This window comes from Oncorhynchus nerka, linkage group LG27, assembly GCF_034236695.1.
Source record: "Oncorhynchus nerka isolate Pitt River linkage group LG27, Oner_Uvic_2.0, whole genome shotgun sequence".
Classification (NCBI taxonomy): Eukaryota; Metazoa; Chordata; class Actinopteri; order Salmoniformes; family Salmonidae; genus Oncorhynchus; species Oncorhynchus nerka.
In genome coordinates, this window is record NC_088422.1 from 94,452,565 (window position 1) to 94,469,747 (window position 17,183).

At 49.1% G+C, this 17,183-nt stretch overlaps 1 protein-coding gene across 1 annotated transcript in view; it reads right to left on the bottom strand.

Annotated features, from left to right (window-relative positions):
• Positions 1–17,183, bottom strand: part of LOC115126337 (dual specificity mitogen-activated protein kinase kinase 5-like) — a 112,918-nt gene that overhangs the window by 50,442 nt on the left and 45,293 nt on the right. The window contains exon 9 of the mRNA XM_065011189.1: positions 379–418. Within this exon, the coding sequence (XP_064867261.1) occupies positions 379–418 (40 nt within the window). The remainder of the gene's footprint in view (positions 1–378; positions 419–17,183) is intronic.

A 17,183-nucleotide genomic window follows, 5' to 3' on the forward strand; every position in this document is an offset into this window, starting at 1 on the left:
TAGATACATGTTAACATCATTGATTACAGGTTAGAGAGAGAGAGAAGGGAGTTACGAGGGTCAAGGAGGTACCCATTACATCTACCTTCCATTCCACTCCAATAGATTAGATTACTGGTAGAATTACAGAGCATGAGAACAAAGTGGATGAATGAACCAATGAGAGAGAGGGGGGGGGGAGGGATCACAGAGGTTGAGAAGCATAGAAAATGAAAGAGGGAGGGGGAAAGGACAGAGGTAGAGAAGCATAGAAAATGAAAGAGGGAGGGGGAAAGGACCGAGGTAGAGATACAGAAGAAGACTAGTGTTGTTGAACGTGATTTGGTAAAAGGAGAGGTGCCCGGGAGAAGACTACAGCAGTACAGCTGTTGATCTCACCTTCACCGCCAACACTCTGTTGCCGAGAAGATGGTACGCTCTGTGGGAGAGAAAGAGAGGACACATTAACATAGCCCAACGAAGAGTAAGCCAGAGCTTCAGAAAAGCCCCTACTAAACTATTTCACACATTAAAACACCCCTGTTACTGTTCATTCATCCGGGCCTCTGAAGTCATGTGAATGAAAATATGTTGAATGGAAAAGGACTTGGGAGAACATCACTACATTCAGAATGGACATACAGTATTTTATTTATTTATTTATTTTACCTTTATTTAACTAGGCAAGTCAGTTAAGAACAAATTCTTATTTTCAATGACGGCCCAGTGGGTTAACTGCCAGTTCAGGGGCAGAACGACAGATTTGTACCTTGTCAGCTCGGGGATTCGAACTTGCAACCTTTCGGGTACTAGTCCAACGCTCTAACCACTAGGCTACACTGCCGCCCCCAGTAGAGGTCCAGACTAAACATGCTTATTCAAATCAGCCACTATTTTCCTCGTTGGTGAGTTATAACATGAAGGGGTGTTGTCATAAAGGAAACCGTAGAAACCAAATGAGCATGACAACATGTCTCTTAGTCTAACAGCATTTCCATCATTAAAAAGGTCAGAGGTCAAAACAATAGCCTTCATGACACATGTCCATTGAGCCCAGTCAGTCCTGTATGGTCACAGTCCTCCAGACAGGTTTCAGGTGGCAGGTAAACCAAACAGCCGAGGAGCGCCGGCTGGCCTAGACGACCTTGATGATTTAATTATGAAACTCCTTAATGCCCACCGGCGGGTTTAGTTACCGGCCAAGAGGGTCGGTTTACCAAAGCGCCAATGTCTCAACATCCAATCCTCTTGTCCCCGTAGAACAGCTGCCGGGGGCGAGGGCCACAGGGAGGGCGTACGTCACCAGCCCAGTTCACCAGTTTGTTTACGACAGCCAGGTATACTGGATACCTCCCGAGGTTTCACCTGTCAACAGGGTAGGCCGGCGTGTATGAGCTCAGACCAGGGTGTGTGATTAATGCGTGGTAGATAGGAGGATCGTGTTGCACCTCTAAACTGGCCCTTTAATTAATAACACCTCTTAGTGTCTGGTCTGGGTCGTCTGACCCTCCAGTCAGGACAAACAGACCATCCCTCGTAGGCCGGGAGCTGGACACACCGACATACTGTTTCTACTTAGATACTTCATGACAATGGCGTTTTTAACTTGGTTTTAGCTTTACATGTAACGACTTTGTATCATAAGGTTTACTATAAGCATTCATGTCAGGTAATGGGGTCCTAATTACAGCCGAGTGTTAAATGCATGAAGGCATGATAATGCCTGGAACACAGGTCCTTCGTAGGAACGGCTACCACTCATCCCACCCCTGATAATGCCTGGAACACAGGTCCTTCGTAGGAACGGCTACCACTCCTCCCACCCCTGATAATGCCTGGAACACAGGTCCTTCGTAGGAACGGCTACCACTCCTCCCACCCCTGATAATGCCTGGAACACAGGTCCTTCGTAGGAACGGCTACCACTCCTCCCACCCCTGATAATGCCTGGAACACAGGTCCTTCGTAGGAACGGCTACCACTCCTCCCACCCCTGGATGTTACCTAGAGAACTCTCCTTTCGGTCTGTAAAAGGCCTCGGTGTATTTTTTTTTAACCTTTATTTTACTAGGCAAGTCAGTTAAGAACAAATCCTTATTTTCAATGACGGCCTAGGAACAGTGGGTTTACTGCCTGTTCAGCTCGGGGATTCGAACTTGCAACCTTTCGGTTCCTAGTCCAACGCTCTAACCACTAGGCTACTCTGCCGCCCCAGGGTAGCCTAGTGGTTACTTTCACCTTTTAGTTTTGATGTGTTACTCCTCCTTTAAGCTACAATCAATATCAATTAAGCACGACTACTGGTTCTTAATTAAGACAAGAGGAAGACGTTAATTGAGACCGGAGCGAGGAGCCAGAGATGTTAAATAGTGATTGGACTGATTCTGTGTGTAGCCAACGAACAGAGCAAATAATCATTATTTTATCATGCTGAACATGTTCAGGTTCACAGAAAAAAAACCTGCTGACTCAGTCAGGAAGATGTTTCTTTACCATGTCGTGATTAGTAACTGTTTTGGAGGATAACCTCTTCTCCGTCTGCACCATTCTGTCACTAATGAGCAGGAAACTAGGGGACAAGCAGATGAACCACAACAACAGTCGTTGTGAAGGTACAAGATCACATTTAAATCTAACAGGTGAGCTAACAGGCCCCTCAGGATGAGTGTGTCACTTATACCAGGCATTTTGGTAGCCTGATGTTCTTCCTCTACTCCCAACAGAGTGATGACAGACGACAGTACAACCTCACTGTTAGAGCGGGTGAAGTAGTCTAACTCCAGTCTCTATCATCCATGCAGCCTGTAATGTAAATGGCCCAGTAGATCCACTGTCCTTGACCCCCTCAGGGGCCAACCCTCCACCAGTGAGTTACAGTGACCAGGCCTGGTGACTAGAGGACCTGGGAGCAAGGTTACCCAGCCGCCCGTCCCCACTCTTCCCCCCCGTCCTGACCCCAGTAAACGTGCCCCATTGCCTGGATCTTATTTACACTCCAGCCCCTGGTGTAATAAAAGCTCCACCATGCAGTATTCATGGGCCTGGCTGGCTTCGCGGCCCCGGAGCGGGTGGGCGGTCAGGGCTGGAACGGTTGGTTTACAGTGCCACAGGGTGGCAGGCAAGGCGACCTCTCTTCCAGCCAGACACCCCTCACCTGAGACGGCCCGACCAGAACGACTGCCAAACAGAGACCGACCTACCTAAATTCAGAGAGCACATGGCTCTGCAGATGAAGAGGCTAGCCGGGTAACGGCCACACCACTACAAACTCACAAAGATGAGGACATTACACAGACCCACAACTATGATTATAAAACAGAGGTTATATCTCCATGGTTATCAGTGGTGCCAGTTTCCCAGTCATCCGAGACAACTAAAACCAGAGGTGACGGAGGGAAGGAAGGAAAGCAGAGACAGAGGTGACGGAGGGAAGGAAGGAAAAGAGACAGAGGGAGGGGAAGGAAGGAAAAGCAGAGACAGAGTGATGGAGGGAAGGAAAAGGAGACAGAGGTAATTTGAGGGAAGGGGAGCAGAGACAGAGGTGACGGAGGAAGGAAAAGCAGAGACAGAGGTGACGGAGGAAGGAAAAGCAGAGACAGAGGTGACGAGGAGGGAAGGAAAAGCAGAGACAAGAGGTGACGGAGGAAGGAAAAGCAGAGACAGAGGTGACGGAGCGGAAGGAAGGAAAGCAGAGACAGAGGTGACGAGGGAAAGAAAAGCAGAGACAGAGGTGACGGAAGGAAGGAAAAGCAGAGACAGAGGATGAGGAAGGAAAAGCAGAGACAGAGGTGACGGAGGGAAGGAAAAGCAGAGACAGAGGTGATGGAGGGAAGGAAGCAGAGACAGAGAGACAGAGGAAAGGAAAGGAAAGCAGAGACAGAGGTGATGGAGGGAAGGAAAAGCAGAGACAGAGGAGACAGAGGAGGGAGGGAAGGAAAAGCAGAGACAGAGGTGATGGAGGGAAGGAAAAGCAGAGACAGAGGTGATGGAGGAAGGAAAAGCAGAGACAGAGGTGATGGAGGGAAGGAAGGAAAAGCAGAGACAGAGGTGATGGAGGGAAGGAAAAAGAGACAGAGGTGAGAGGGAAGGAGGTGAGCAGAGACAGAGGTGATGGAGGAAGGAAAAGCAGAGACAGAGGTGATGGAGGGAAGGAAGGAAAAGCAGAGACAGAGGTGACGGAGGGAAGGAAGGAAAAGCAGAGACAGAGGTGACGGAGGGAGAAGGGCAGAGACAGAGGTGATGGAGGGAAGGAAAAGCAGAGACAGAGGTGACGGAGGGAAGGAAGGAAAAGCAGAGACAGAGGTGACGGAGGGAAGGAAGGAAAAGCAGAGACAGAGGTGATGGAGGGAAGGAAGGAAAAGCAGAGACAGAGGTGATGAGGGAAGGAAGGAAAAGCAGAGACAGAGGTGATGGAGGGAAGGAAAAGCAGAGACAGAGGTGATGGAGGGAAGGAAAAGCAGAGACAGAGGTGATGGAGGGAAGGAAAAGCAGAGACAGAGGTGATGGAGGGAAGGAAGGAAAAGCAGAGACAGAGGTGATGGAGGAAGGAAGGAAAAAGCAGAGACAGAGGTGATGGAGGGAAGGAAAAGCAGAGACAGAGGTGACGGAGGGACGGAGGAAGGAAGGAAAAGCAGAGACAGAGGTGACGGAGGGAAGGAAGGAAAAGCAGAGACAGAGGTGACGGAGGGAAGGAAAAGCAGAGACAGAGGTGATGGAGGGGAAGGAAAAGCAGAGACAGAGGAGACGGAGGAAGGAAGGAAAAGCAGAGACAGAGGAGATGGAGGGAAGGAGCAGGAAGGAAGGGAAGGAAAAGCAGAGACAGAGGTGATGGAGGGAAGGAAAAGCAGAGACAGAGGTGACGGAGGAAGGAAGGAAAAGCAGAGACAGAGGTGACAGAGGTGATGGAGGGAAGGAAAAGCAGAGACAGAGGTGACGGAGGGAAGGAAGGAAAAGCAGAGACAGAGGTGCGGAGGGAAGGAAGGAAAAGCAGAGACAGAGGTGACGGAGGGAAGGAAGGAAAAGCAGAGACAGAGGTGACGGAAGGAAGGAAGGAAAAGCAGAGACAGAGGTGACGGAGGAAGGAAAAGCAGAGACAGAGGTGACGGAGGAAGGAAAAGCAGAGACAGAGGTGATGGAGGGAAGGAAGGAAAAGCAGAGACAGAGGTGATGGAGGGGGAAGGAAAAGCAGAGACAGAGGTGATGGAGGGAAGGAAAAGCAGAGACAGAGGTGATGGAGGGGAAGGAAAAGCAGAGACAGAGGTGATGGAGGGAAGGAAGGAAAAGCAGAGACAGAGGTGATGGAGGGAGGAAGGAAAAGCAGAGACAGAGGTGATGGAGGAAGGAAGGAAAAGCAGAGACAGAGGTGATGGAGGAAGGAAGGAAAAGCAGAGACAGAGGTGATGGAGGGAAGGAAAAGCAGAGACAGAGGTGACGGAGGGAAGGAAGGAAAAGCAGAGACAGAGGTGATGGAGGGAAGGAAAAGCAGAGACAGAGGTGATGGAGGGAAGGAAAAGCAGAGACAGAGGTGATGGAGGGAAGGAAAAGCAGAGACAGAGGTGATGGAGGGAAGGAAGGAGACAGAGGTGATGGAGACAGAGCAGAGACAGAGGTGATGGAGGAAGGAAAAGCAGAGACAGAGGTGATGGAGGGAAGGAAGGAAAAGCAGAGACAGAGGTGATGGAGGGAAGGAAGGGAAAGCAGAGACAGAGGTGATGGAGGAAGGAAGGAAAAGCAGAGACAGAGATGGAGAAGGAAGGAAAAGCAGAGACAGAGGTGATGGAGGGAAGGAAGGAAAAGCAGAGACAGAGGTGATGGAGGGAAGGAAGGAAAAGCAGAGACAGATGTGATGGAGGAAGGAAGGAAAAGCAGAGACAGAGGTGGAGGAAGGAGCGGAGGTGACGGAGGGAAGGAAAAGCAGAGACAGAGTGAGTGGATGGAAGGAAGGAAAAGCAGAGACAGAGGTGATGGAGGGAAGGAAGGAAAAGCAGAGACAGATGTGATGGAGGGAAGGAAGGAAAAGCAGAGACAGAGGTGATGGAGGGAAGGAAAAGCAGAGACAGAGGTGATGGAGGGAAGGAAAAGCAGAGACAGAGGTGATGGAGGAAGGAAGGAAAAGCAGAGACAGAGGTGATGGAGGGAAGGAAGGAAAAGCAGAGACAGAGGTGATGGAGGGAAGGAAGGAAGGAAAAGCAGAGACAGAGGTGACGGAGGGAAGGAGTGCGGAGGGAAGGAAGGAAAAGCAGAGACAGAGGTGATGGAAGGAAGGAAAAGCAGAGACAGAGGTGACGGAGGGAAGGAAGGAAAAGCAGAGACAGAGGTGATGGAAGGAAAAGCAGAGACAGAGGTGATGGAGGAAGGAAGGAAAAGCAGAGACAGAGGTGATGGAGGGAAGGAAGGAAAAGCAGAGACAGAGGTGATGGAGGGAAGGAAGGAAAAGCAGAGACAGAGGTGACGGAGGAAGGAAGAGAAAGGAAACAGAGGTTTAAATAAAGAGCTTAAATAAACCTTGCCGTGTTCAGGTGCTAAACAGACCAGGCACTTCAACCCTACTTTATGGCCTGCAGCTTAAGATACAGTAACCAACTAACAAATGAACAGGCAGAAATGTTCCTCCTCCCCACATCTAAATCAATAGCAGAGATCAATAAGAAAACAGCTAGGCTGGGGGACTTTGGGAAGGGGCCACGCCAAAAGTGTCTAAGTGGATGGAACTGCATGTAAATGTGCTTGTTGTAATTGCGCAGGTCCATCAGGCACGGAATGGCCAACTGTCCCTACACTAGTTATTTATAACCTCGTAGGACAGGCTGAACCTCAGAGACGGAGCGGAGAAAGTAATACAACAACAAGGGACAACATTGATGGATCACCGGGTCAGAGACACAGAGGAGAGCCAAGGTGTCAGCAACATCCAATTGAGTGTAAATGGCCGTGGGTCATAAACAGGGTTAAGGGTTAAAAGGTGCAGAGCCTTAAGTGGATCTATTCACACTAGATAAGCTTAATATAAACCAGGCCAATAGGGAGACAGAGGAGAGGTAATGACCTTCTTCAGAGGAGACCATGATCACATTACAACATTTACTTTCAAATGAGGAGACTGGGTGGGGCCTTTTATTTATTTCACCCTTATTTTACCAGCTAAGTTGACTGAGAACACGTTCTCATTTACAGCAATGACCTGAGGAATAGTTACAGGGGAGAGGAGGGGGGATGAATGAGCCAATTGGAAGCTGGGGATGATTCGGTGGACAATTTAGCCTCCACAGTCTGGAGGCAGTAAGTATGTATAAGGCTGTGTGTGTGTGTGTGTGTGTGTGTGTGTGTGTGTGTGTGTGTGTGTGTGTATAATATGTATGTCATTGGGTTATCAACACTTCATACTCTGACATATAATAGCAGCAGTACAAAACACAAAGCCCAACAGAGAAACCCACCAAATTATTTTTAAAGAAAGCAATTTACAGTAATACTCCAGGTGCCTGACTCTGTGGGGGAAAAGCCTCTGTGCATGTTTGACGGTCAAAGTGGTTTGTGTTTTACATGAACCAAAAGTGTTTAGGGTAGAGGTGACATAGGACACAACAGATTTTACAGGCCCTATTTCCCCTTAGGGCAGCGCCCTGTGTTCCTACAGATATCCACACACGCTGGGGCCCCTTGCTGTCCTCAGTCTGGGAGCAGGAACAACTAGGTTCTCTCTCCATCTGCTGTGTACAACACATTAACATCTGAAGGCACTGGTCTGGGATTCACATGCAGAACAGACAGACAGATGGACAGACAGACAGATGGACAGACAGACAGATGGACAGACAGACAGATGGACAGACAGACAGACAGACAGACAGACAGACAGACAGCCGGCCAGACGGATGGCCAGACAGACGGACAGATGCAGGATCAACAGACAGACAGATGGACAGAGAGGAGATGCAGCATCAACAGACAGACAGATGGACAGAGAGGAGATGCAGGATCAACAGACAGATGGACAGAGAGGAGATGCAGGATCAACAGACAGACAGATGGACAGAGAGGAGATGCAGGATCAACAGACAGACAGATGGACAGAGAGGAGATGCAGGATCAACAGACAGACAGATGGACAGAGAGGAGATGCAGCATCAACAGACAGACAGATGGACAGAGAGGAGATGCAGGATCAACAGACCGACAGATGGACAGAGAGGAGATGCAGGATCAACAGACAGACAGATGGACAGACAGAGAGGAGATGCAGGATCAACAGACAGACAGATAGACAGAGAGGAGATGCAGGATCAACAGACACAGTGTGAATGGAAGAAAACAAACACACTGACAGACAAGACAATGAAACCTCAGCATCTACAGATGTAGGCTCTTCATTTGATCAGCCTGTTTCAGGACACATTTCCTGCAGTGCAGCATATTTAAAACTTGTATTATATTTTGAGGTTTAAAAGGCTTCTGAAGTTTGTAATTTTCACTTGAAATTTCAGACTTGATTTTTTCCTTTATGAAAAAATATATCAACCCCCTGGAACAATGTTGATACATTATAACCTACATAATAATTAATATTTGCAGTTGGATTATTTTCCTGCTGTAGCAAACTGGCTCAAATTAAGATCCTTCATCTGTAGCAGTCAGTAAGTCTGGTCGTGCACCAAAACACAATGTCTGACTGACAGACAGGTTATTAAACCCTAAACCCTGTGAGAAGAGGAGAGATACCAAGCCTGTGTGTGTGTGTGTGTGTGTGTGTGTGTGTGTGTGTGTGTGTGTGTGTGTGTGTGTGTGTGTGTCTTGGTCAGTGGTGATAATGTGACAATGACACCAGAGGGCAGAGAGAGATGCCAGAGTGATTCCTATAGGCCATCCGCTCCCCAGCCTCCACCTGGAGGTCCTCTGATCTCCCCACTGAACCTCATTAAGCAGCTGATTGGATAAGCTCAGCCACACTGTCCTTGTCTTTCAAGAAACAGCAGGAGGACAACAGGATCCTGAACAACAACTAGACGAGTCAGGAACTAAGCCTACTGTACTTCAGCCAATCAAGTGATTTAGATGCCAAGTAATACCCTGGAGGTCAGGTGTAAAATGTAGTCTAGTGTCTGAGGTGATCATTACACAGTGTGGGTTAAAGATGGCAGACAACGTAGTCTAGTGTCTGAGGTGATCATTACACAGTGTGGGTTAAAGATGGCAGACAACGTAGTCTAGTGTCTGAGGTGATCATTACACAGTGTGGGTTAAAGATGGCAGACAACGTAGTCTAGTGTCTGAGGTGATCATTACACAGTGTGGGTTAAAGATGGCAGACAACGTAGTCTAGTGTCTGAGGTGATCATTACACAGTGTGGGTTAAAGATGGCAGACAACGTAGTCTAGTGTCTGAGGTGATCATTACACAGTGTGGGTTAAAGATGGCAGACAACGTAGTCTAGTGTCTGAGGTGATCATTACACAGTGTGGGTTAAAGATGGCAGACAGTGTGGGTTAAAGAACGTAGTCTAGTGTCTGAGGTGATCATTACACAGTGTGGGTTAAAGATGGCAGACAACGTAGTCTAGTGTCTGAGGTGATCATTACACAGTGCGGGTTAAAGATGGCAGACAACGTAGTCTAGTGTCTGAGGTGATCATTACACAGTGCGGGTTAAAGATGGCAGACAACGTAGTCTAGTGTCTGAGGTGATCATTACACAGTGTGGGTTAAAGATGGCAGACAACGTAGTCTAGTGTCTGAGGTGATCATTACACAGTGTGGGTTAAAGTTGGCAGACAACGTAGTCTAGTGTCTGAGGTGATCATTACACAGTGCGGGTTAAAGTTGGCAGACAACGTAGTCTAGTGTCTGAGGTGATCATTACACAGTGTGGGTTAAAGTTGGCAGACAACGTAGTCTAGTGTCTGAGGTGATCATTACACAGTGTGGGTTAAAGTTGGCAGACAACGTCTAACTGTTGCTGAGGATGTGTCAGTCTTCGACCAGGTTCATCTGTGGCTGAGCTACCGAACATCACTGTTTGGTGTAAGGCTACTGCATATATTACACATGTACAGCCTGATAGGAACCAACTCCATCTATGTACACAGTCAGGTTTAATGTACAGCCTGATAGGAACCAACTCCATCTATGTAAGCAGTCAGGTTTAATGTACAGCCTGATAGGAACCAACTCCATCTATGTAAACAGTCAGGTTTAATGTACAGCCTGATAGGAACCAACTCCATCTATGTACACAGTCAGGTTTAATGTACAGCCTGATAGGAACCAACTCCATCTATGTAAGCAGTCAGGTTTAATGTACAGCCTGATAGGAGCCAACTCCATCTATGTAAACAGTCAGGTTTAATGTACAGCCTGATAGGAACCAACTCCATCTATGTAAACAGTCAGGTTTAATGTACAGCCTGATAGGAACCAACTCCATCTATGTACACAGTCAGGTTTAATGTACAGCCTGATAGGAACCAACTCCATCTATGTAAACAGTCAGGTTTAATGTACAGCCTGATAGGAACCAACTCCATCTATGTAAACAGTCAGGTTTAATGTACAGCCAAGTACAATATTTGAGGTGCTGCCTTGTTTGCATGTTGACAAAACTACGAACAGAAAACATAACAAAACCAAAACTAACATGAACAATTGGACAGGCGGAGAAAACAATGAGATCAGCAGTTTCTCTCCCGACCAGAAAAACAATCTGCCACAGAACCGGATGGATTTTCTGCTGAGCTCAATTGACTGAGAAGTTGTCGGAGGTTTGCAATATTGGCTTTCCTCAGTCCAGCGGAACAATTTCCCAAGCCGAGCGAATAGCCAGTCGCTTTCTCCCTCAACTATAAGAGATAGTTAATGAAACAACCTCACCACAATAAAACGATCAAAGAAACGTGAAGAAAACAACAGGAAAAAGCCTGAACAAGACCGTTAAAAGAAATAAACAGGATTTGCTCCGGATGAAATTTACGAGGAGCTCTGACAGAGACGACAGAAACACAGCCTCTCTCTCCGTCAAGTCAAGGTTAGAGAAGTGATCAATATCACTATCTCAATAAAACAGTTCAATAACAGGAGATGAAGAGGAGGACAGAGAAGAGGAGGAGGACAGAGAAGAGAAGGAGGACAGAGAAGAGAAGGAGGAGGTGAAGGAAGGAGGAGGACAGAGAAGAGGAGGAGGTGGTGAAGGGAGGAGGAGGACAGAGAAGAAGAGGAGGAGGTGAAGGGAGGAGGACAGAGAAGAGGAGGAGGAGGTGAAGGGAGGAGGACAGAGAAGAGGAGGAGGTGGTGAAGGGAGGAGGAGGACAGAGAAGAAGAGGAGGAGGTGAAGGGAGGAGGAGGACAGAGAAGAGGAGGAGGAGGTGAAGGGAGGAGGACAGAGAAGAGGAGGTAAAGGGAGGAGGAGGACAGAGAAGAGGAGGAGGAGATGAAGGGAGGAGGACAGAGAAGAGGAGGAGGAGATGAAGGGAGGAGGAGGACAGAGAAGAGGAGGAGGAGATGAAGGGAGGAGGAGGACAGAGAAGAGGAGGAGGAGGTGAAGGGAGGAGGACAGAGAAGAGGAGGTAAAGGGAGGAGGAGGACAGAGAAGAGGAGGAGGAGATGAAGGGAGGAGGAGGACAGAGAAGAGGAGGAGGAGATGAAGGGAGGAGGAGGACAGAGAAGAGGAGGAGGAGATGAAGGGAGGAGGAGGACAGAGAAGAGGAGGAGATGAAGAGAGGAGGAGATGAAGAGAGGAGGAGGACAGAGAAGAGGAGGAGGAGATGAAGGGAGGAGGACAGAGAAGAGGAGGAGATGAAGAGAGGAGGAGATGAAGAGAGGAGGAGGACAGAGAAGAGGAGGAGGAGATGAAGGGAGGAGGAGGACAGAGAAGAGGAGGAGGAGATGAAGGGAGGAGGAGGACAGAGAAGAGGAGGAGGAGATGAAGGGAGGAGGAGGACAGAGAAGAGGAGGAGATGAAGAGAGGAGGAGATGAAGAGAAGAGGAGGAGATGAAGAGAGGAGGAGATGAAGGAAGGAGGAGGACAGAGAAGAGGAGGAGGAGATGAAGGGAGGAGGAGGACAGAGAAGAGGAGGAGGAGATGAAGGGAGGAGGAGGACAGAGAAGAGAAGGAGGAGATGAAGGGAGGAGGACAGAAGAGAAGGAGGAGATGAAGGGAGGAGGAGATGAAGGGAGGAGGTGTGTGTGTGTGTGTGTGTGTGTGTGTGTGTGTGTGTGTGTGTGTGTGTGTTGACAACACATCAGTCAGGTGATTTGGGAGGAGAGTCTTCTCTCCAGGTAACATGCTGTATGGTCCAGTGGGACAATCACTCTCATACCAGATCAATACCACATACGTTTGGCAACCTTCACATCGTAAAGAAAATACATAAATAAATTGAATCGCCACTCGCGCCCCAGACACTAACCAGCCTGATGGATTTCAGAGGAACACCAGAGATTAACAGACAGAGAGAGATCCAGACAGACAGACACAGACAGAGAGAGAGAGAGACACAGACAGAGAGAAAGAGAGAGAGACACAGACAGAGAGAAAGAGAGAGAGAGATCGATAGATATGGTGAGAAAAGGAGAACAGAGAAATAGGGTGAAAGAGAAAAAGAAAGAGAAAGTTAGTAGTTGTAAAAGTCTGGATTGTAACATGGGTTGTATATGTGAGGGGTGAGTGACACTTTAATGAAGTCAAGTGGTAACCCAAATCATGTTGTTAAAGGCCAGGTTCTACCCTTCACTGAGAAGCCCATACTCCCACCACGTCTCTTCTCTCTACTCTTCACTGAGAGCCCATACTCCCACCATGTCTCTTCTCTCGACCCTTCACTGAGAAGCCCATACTCCCACCATGTCTCTTCTCTCTACCCTTCACTGAGAAGCCCATACTCCCACCATGTCTCTTCTCTCTACCCTTCACTGAGAAGCCCGTACTCCCACCATGTCTCTTCTCTCGACCCTTTACTGAGAAGCCCATACTCCCACCATGTCTCTTCTCTCTACCCTTCACTGAGAAGCCCATACTCCCACCATGTCTCTTCTCTCTACCCTTCACTGAGAAGCCCGTACTCCAGCCATGTCTCTTCTCTCTACCCTTCACTGAGAAGCCCATACTCCAGCCATGTCTCTTCTCTCTACCCTTCACTGAGAAGCCCATACTCCCACCATGTCTCTTCTCTCGACCCTTCACTGAGAAGCCCATACTCCCACCATGTCTCTTCTCTCTACCCTTCACTGAGAAGCCCGTACTCAGCCATGTCTCTTCTCTCTACCCTTCACTGAGAAGCCCATACTCCCACCATGTCTCTTCTCTCTACCCTTCACTGAGAAGCCCGTACTCAGCCATGTCTCTTCTCTCTACCCTTCACTGAGAAGCCCATACTCCCACCATGTCTCTTCTCTCTACCCTTCACTGAGAAGCCCGTACTCCAGCCATGTCTCTTCTCTCTACCCTTCACTGAGAAGCCCATACTCCAGCCATGTCTCTTCTCTCTACTCTTCACTGAGAAGCCCATACTCCAGCCATGTCTCTTCTCTCTACCCTTCACTGAGAAGCCCATACTCCCACCATGTCTCTTCTCTCTACCCTTCACTGAGAAGCCCATACTCCCACCATGTCTCTTCTCTCTACCTTTCACTGAGAAGCCCGTACTCCCACCATGTCTCTTCTCTCTACCCTTCACTGAGAAGCCCATACTCCCACCATGTCTATTCTCTCTATCCTTCACAGAGAAGCCCGTACTCCAGCCATGTCTCTTCTCTCTACCCTTCACTGAGAAGCCCATACTCCAGCCATGTCTCTTCTCTCTACCCTTCACTGAGAAGCCCATACTCCCACCATGTCTCTTCTCTCGACCCTTCACTGAGAAGCCCATACTTCCACCATGTCTCTTCTCTCGACCCTTCACTGAGAAGCCCATACTCCCACCATGTCTCTTCTCTCTACCCTTCACTGAGAAGCCCGTACTCCAGCCATGTCTCTTCTCTCTACCCTTCACTGAGAAGCCCATACTCCCACCATGTCTCTTCTCTCTACCCTTCACTGAGAAGCCCGTACTCCAGCCATGTCTCTTCTCTCTACCCTTCACTGAGAAGCCCATACTCCAGCCATGTCTCTTCTCTCTACTCTTCACTGAGAAGCCCATACTCCAGCCATGTCTCTTCTCTCTACCCTTCACTGAGAAGCCCATACTCCCACCATGTCTCTTCTCTCTACCTTTCACTGAGAAGCCCGTACTCCCACCATGTCTCTTCTCTCTACCCTTCACTGAGAAGCCCATACTCCCACCATGTCTATTCTCTCTATCCTTCACAGAGAAGCCCGTACTCCAGCCATGTCTCTTCTCTCTACCCTTCACTGAGAAGCCCATACTCCAGACATGTCTCTTCTCTCTACCCTTCACTGAGAAGCCCGTACTCCAGCCATGTCTCTTCTCTCTACCCTTCACTGAGAAGCACGTACTCCAGCCATGTCTCTTCTCTCTACCCTTCACTGAGAAGCCCGTACTCCAGCCATGTCTCTTCTCTCTACCCTTCACTGAGAAGCCCATACTCCCACCATGTCTCTTCTCTCGACCCTTCACTGAGAAGCCCATACTTCCACCATGTCTCTTCTCTCGACCCCTCACTGAGAAGCCCATACTCCCACCATGTCTCTTCTCTCTACCCTTCACTGAGAAGCCCATACTCCCACCATGTCTCTTCTCTCTACCCTTCACTGAGAAGCCCGTACTCCAGCCATGTCTCTTCTCTCTACCCTTCACTGAGAAGCCCATACTCCAGCCATGTCTCTTCTCTCTACTCTTCACTGAGAAGCCCATACTCCAGCCATGTCTCTTCTCTCTACCCTTCACTGAGAAGCCCATACTCCCACCATGTCTCTTCTCTCTACCCTTCACTGAGAAGCCCATACTCCCACCATGTCTCTTCTCTCTACCCTTCACTGAGAAGCCCATACTCCCACCATGTCTCTTCTCTCTACCCTTCACAGAGAAGCCCGTACTCCAGCCATGTCTCTTCTCTCTACCCTTCACCGAGAAGCCCATACTCCAGCCATGTCTCTTCTCTCTACCCTTCACTGAGAAGCCCGTACTCCAGCCATGTCTCTTCTCTCTACCCTTCACTGAGAAGCACGTACTCCAGCCATGTCTCTTCTCTCTACCCTTCACTGAGAAGCCCGTACTCCAGCCATGTCTCTTCTCTCTACCCTTCACTGAGAAGCCCATACTCCCACCATGTCTCTTCTCTCGACCCTTCACTGAGAAGCCCATACTCCCACCATGTCTCTTCTCTCTACCCTTCACTGAGAAGCCCGTACTCCAGCCATGTCTCTTCTCTCTACCCTTCACTGAGAAGCCCGTACTCCCACCATGTCTCTTCTCTCTACCCTTCACTGAGAAGCCCGTACTCCCACCATGTCTCTTCTCTCGACCCCTCACTGAGAAGCCCATACTCCCACCATGTCTCTTCTCTCTACCCTTCACTGAGAAGCCCATACTCCCACCATGTCTCTTCTCTCTACCCTTCACTGAGAAGCCCGTACTCCAGCCATGTCTCTTCTCTCTACCCTTCACTGAGAAGCCCATACTCCAGCCATGTCTCTTCTCTCTACTCTTCACTGAGAAGCCCATACTCCAGCCATGTCTCTTCTCTCTACCCTTCACTGAGAAGCCCATACTCCCACCATGTCTCTTCTCTCTACCCTTCACTGAGAAGCCCATACTCCCACCATGTCTCTTCTCTCTACCCTTCACTGAGAAGCCCGTGCTCAGCCATGTCTCTTCTCTCTACCCTTCACTGAGAAGCCCATACTCCAGCCATGTCTCTTCTCTCTACTCTTCACTGAGAAGCCCATACTCCAGCCATGTCTCTTCTCTCTACTCTTCACTGAGAAGCCCATACTCCAGCCATGTCTCTTCTCTCTACCCTTCACTGAGAAGCCCATACTCCCACCATGTCTCTTCTCTCTACCCTTCACTGAGAAGCCCATACTCCCACCATGTCTCTTCTCTCTACCCTTCACAGAGAAGCCCGTACTCCAGCTATGTCTCTTCTCTCTACCCTTCACTGAGAAGCCCATACTCCAGCCATGTCTCTTCTCTCTACCCTTCACTGAGAAGCCCGTACTCCAGCCATGTCTCTTCTCTCTACCCTTCATTGAGAAGCCCGTACTCCAGCCATGTCTCTTCTCTCTACCCTTCACTGAGAAGCCCGTACTCCAGCCATGTCTCTTCTCTCTACCCTTCACTGAGAAGCCCGTACTCCCACCATGTCTCTTCTCTCTACCCTTCACTGAGAAGCCCATACTCCCACCATGTCTCTTCTCTCTACCCTTCACTGAGAAGCCCATACTCCCACCATGTCTCTTCTCTCTACCTTTCACTGAGAAGCCCGTACTCCCACCATGTCTCTTCTCTCTACCCTTCACTGAGAAGCCCATACTCCCACCATGTCTCTTTCTCTACCCTTCACAGAGAAGCCCGTACTCCAGCCATGTCTCTTCTCTCTACCCTTCACTGAGAAGCCCATACTCCAGCCATGTCTCTTCTCTCTACTCTTCACTGAGAAGCCCATACTCCAGCCATGTCTCTTCTCTCTACCCTTCACAGAGAAGCCCGTACTCCAGCCATGTCTCTTCTCTCTACCCTTCACTGAGAAGCCCATACTCCCACCATGTCTCTTCTCTCTACCCTTCACTGAGAAGCCCATACTCCCACCATGTCTCTTCTCTCTACCCTTCACTGAGAAGCCCGTACTCCAGCCATGTCTCTTCTCTCTACCCTTCATTGAGAAGCCCGTACTCCAGCCATGTCTCTTCTCTCTACCCTTCACTGAGAAGCCCGTACTCCAGCCATGTCTCTTCTCTCTACCCTTCACTGAGAAGCCCGTACTCCCACCATGTCTCTTCTCTCTACCTTTCACTGAGAAGCCCGTATTCCCACCATGTCTCTTCTCTCTACCCTTCACTGAGAAGCCCATACTCCCACCATGTCTCTTCTCTCTACCTTTCACTGAGAAGCCCGTACTCCCACCATGTCTCTTCTCTCTACCCTTCACTGAGAAGCCCGTACTCCCACCATGTCTCTTCTCTCTACCCTTCACTGAGAAGCCCGTACTCCCACCATGTCTCTTCTCTCTACCCTTCACTGAGAAGCCCATACTCCAGCCATGTCTCTTCTCTCTACCCTTCACTGAGAAGCCCATACTCCCACCATGTCTCTTCT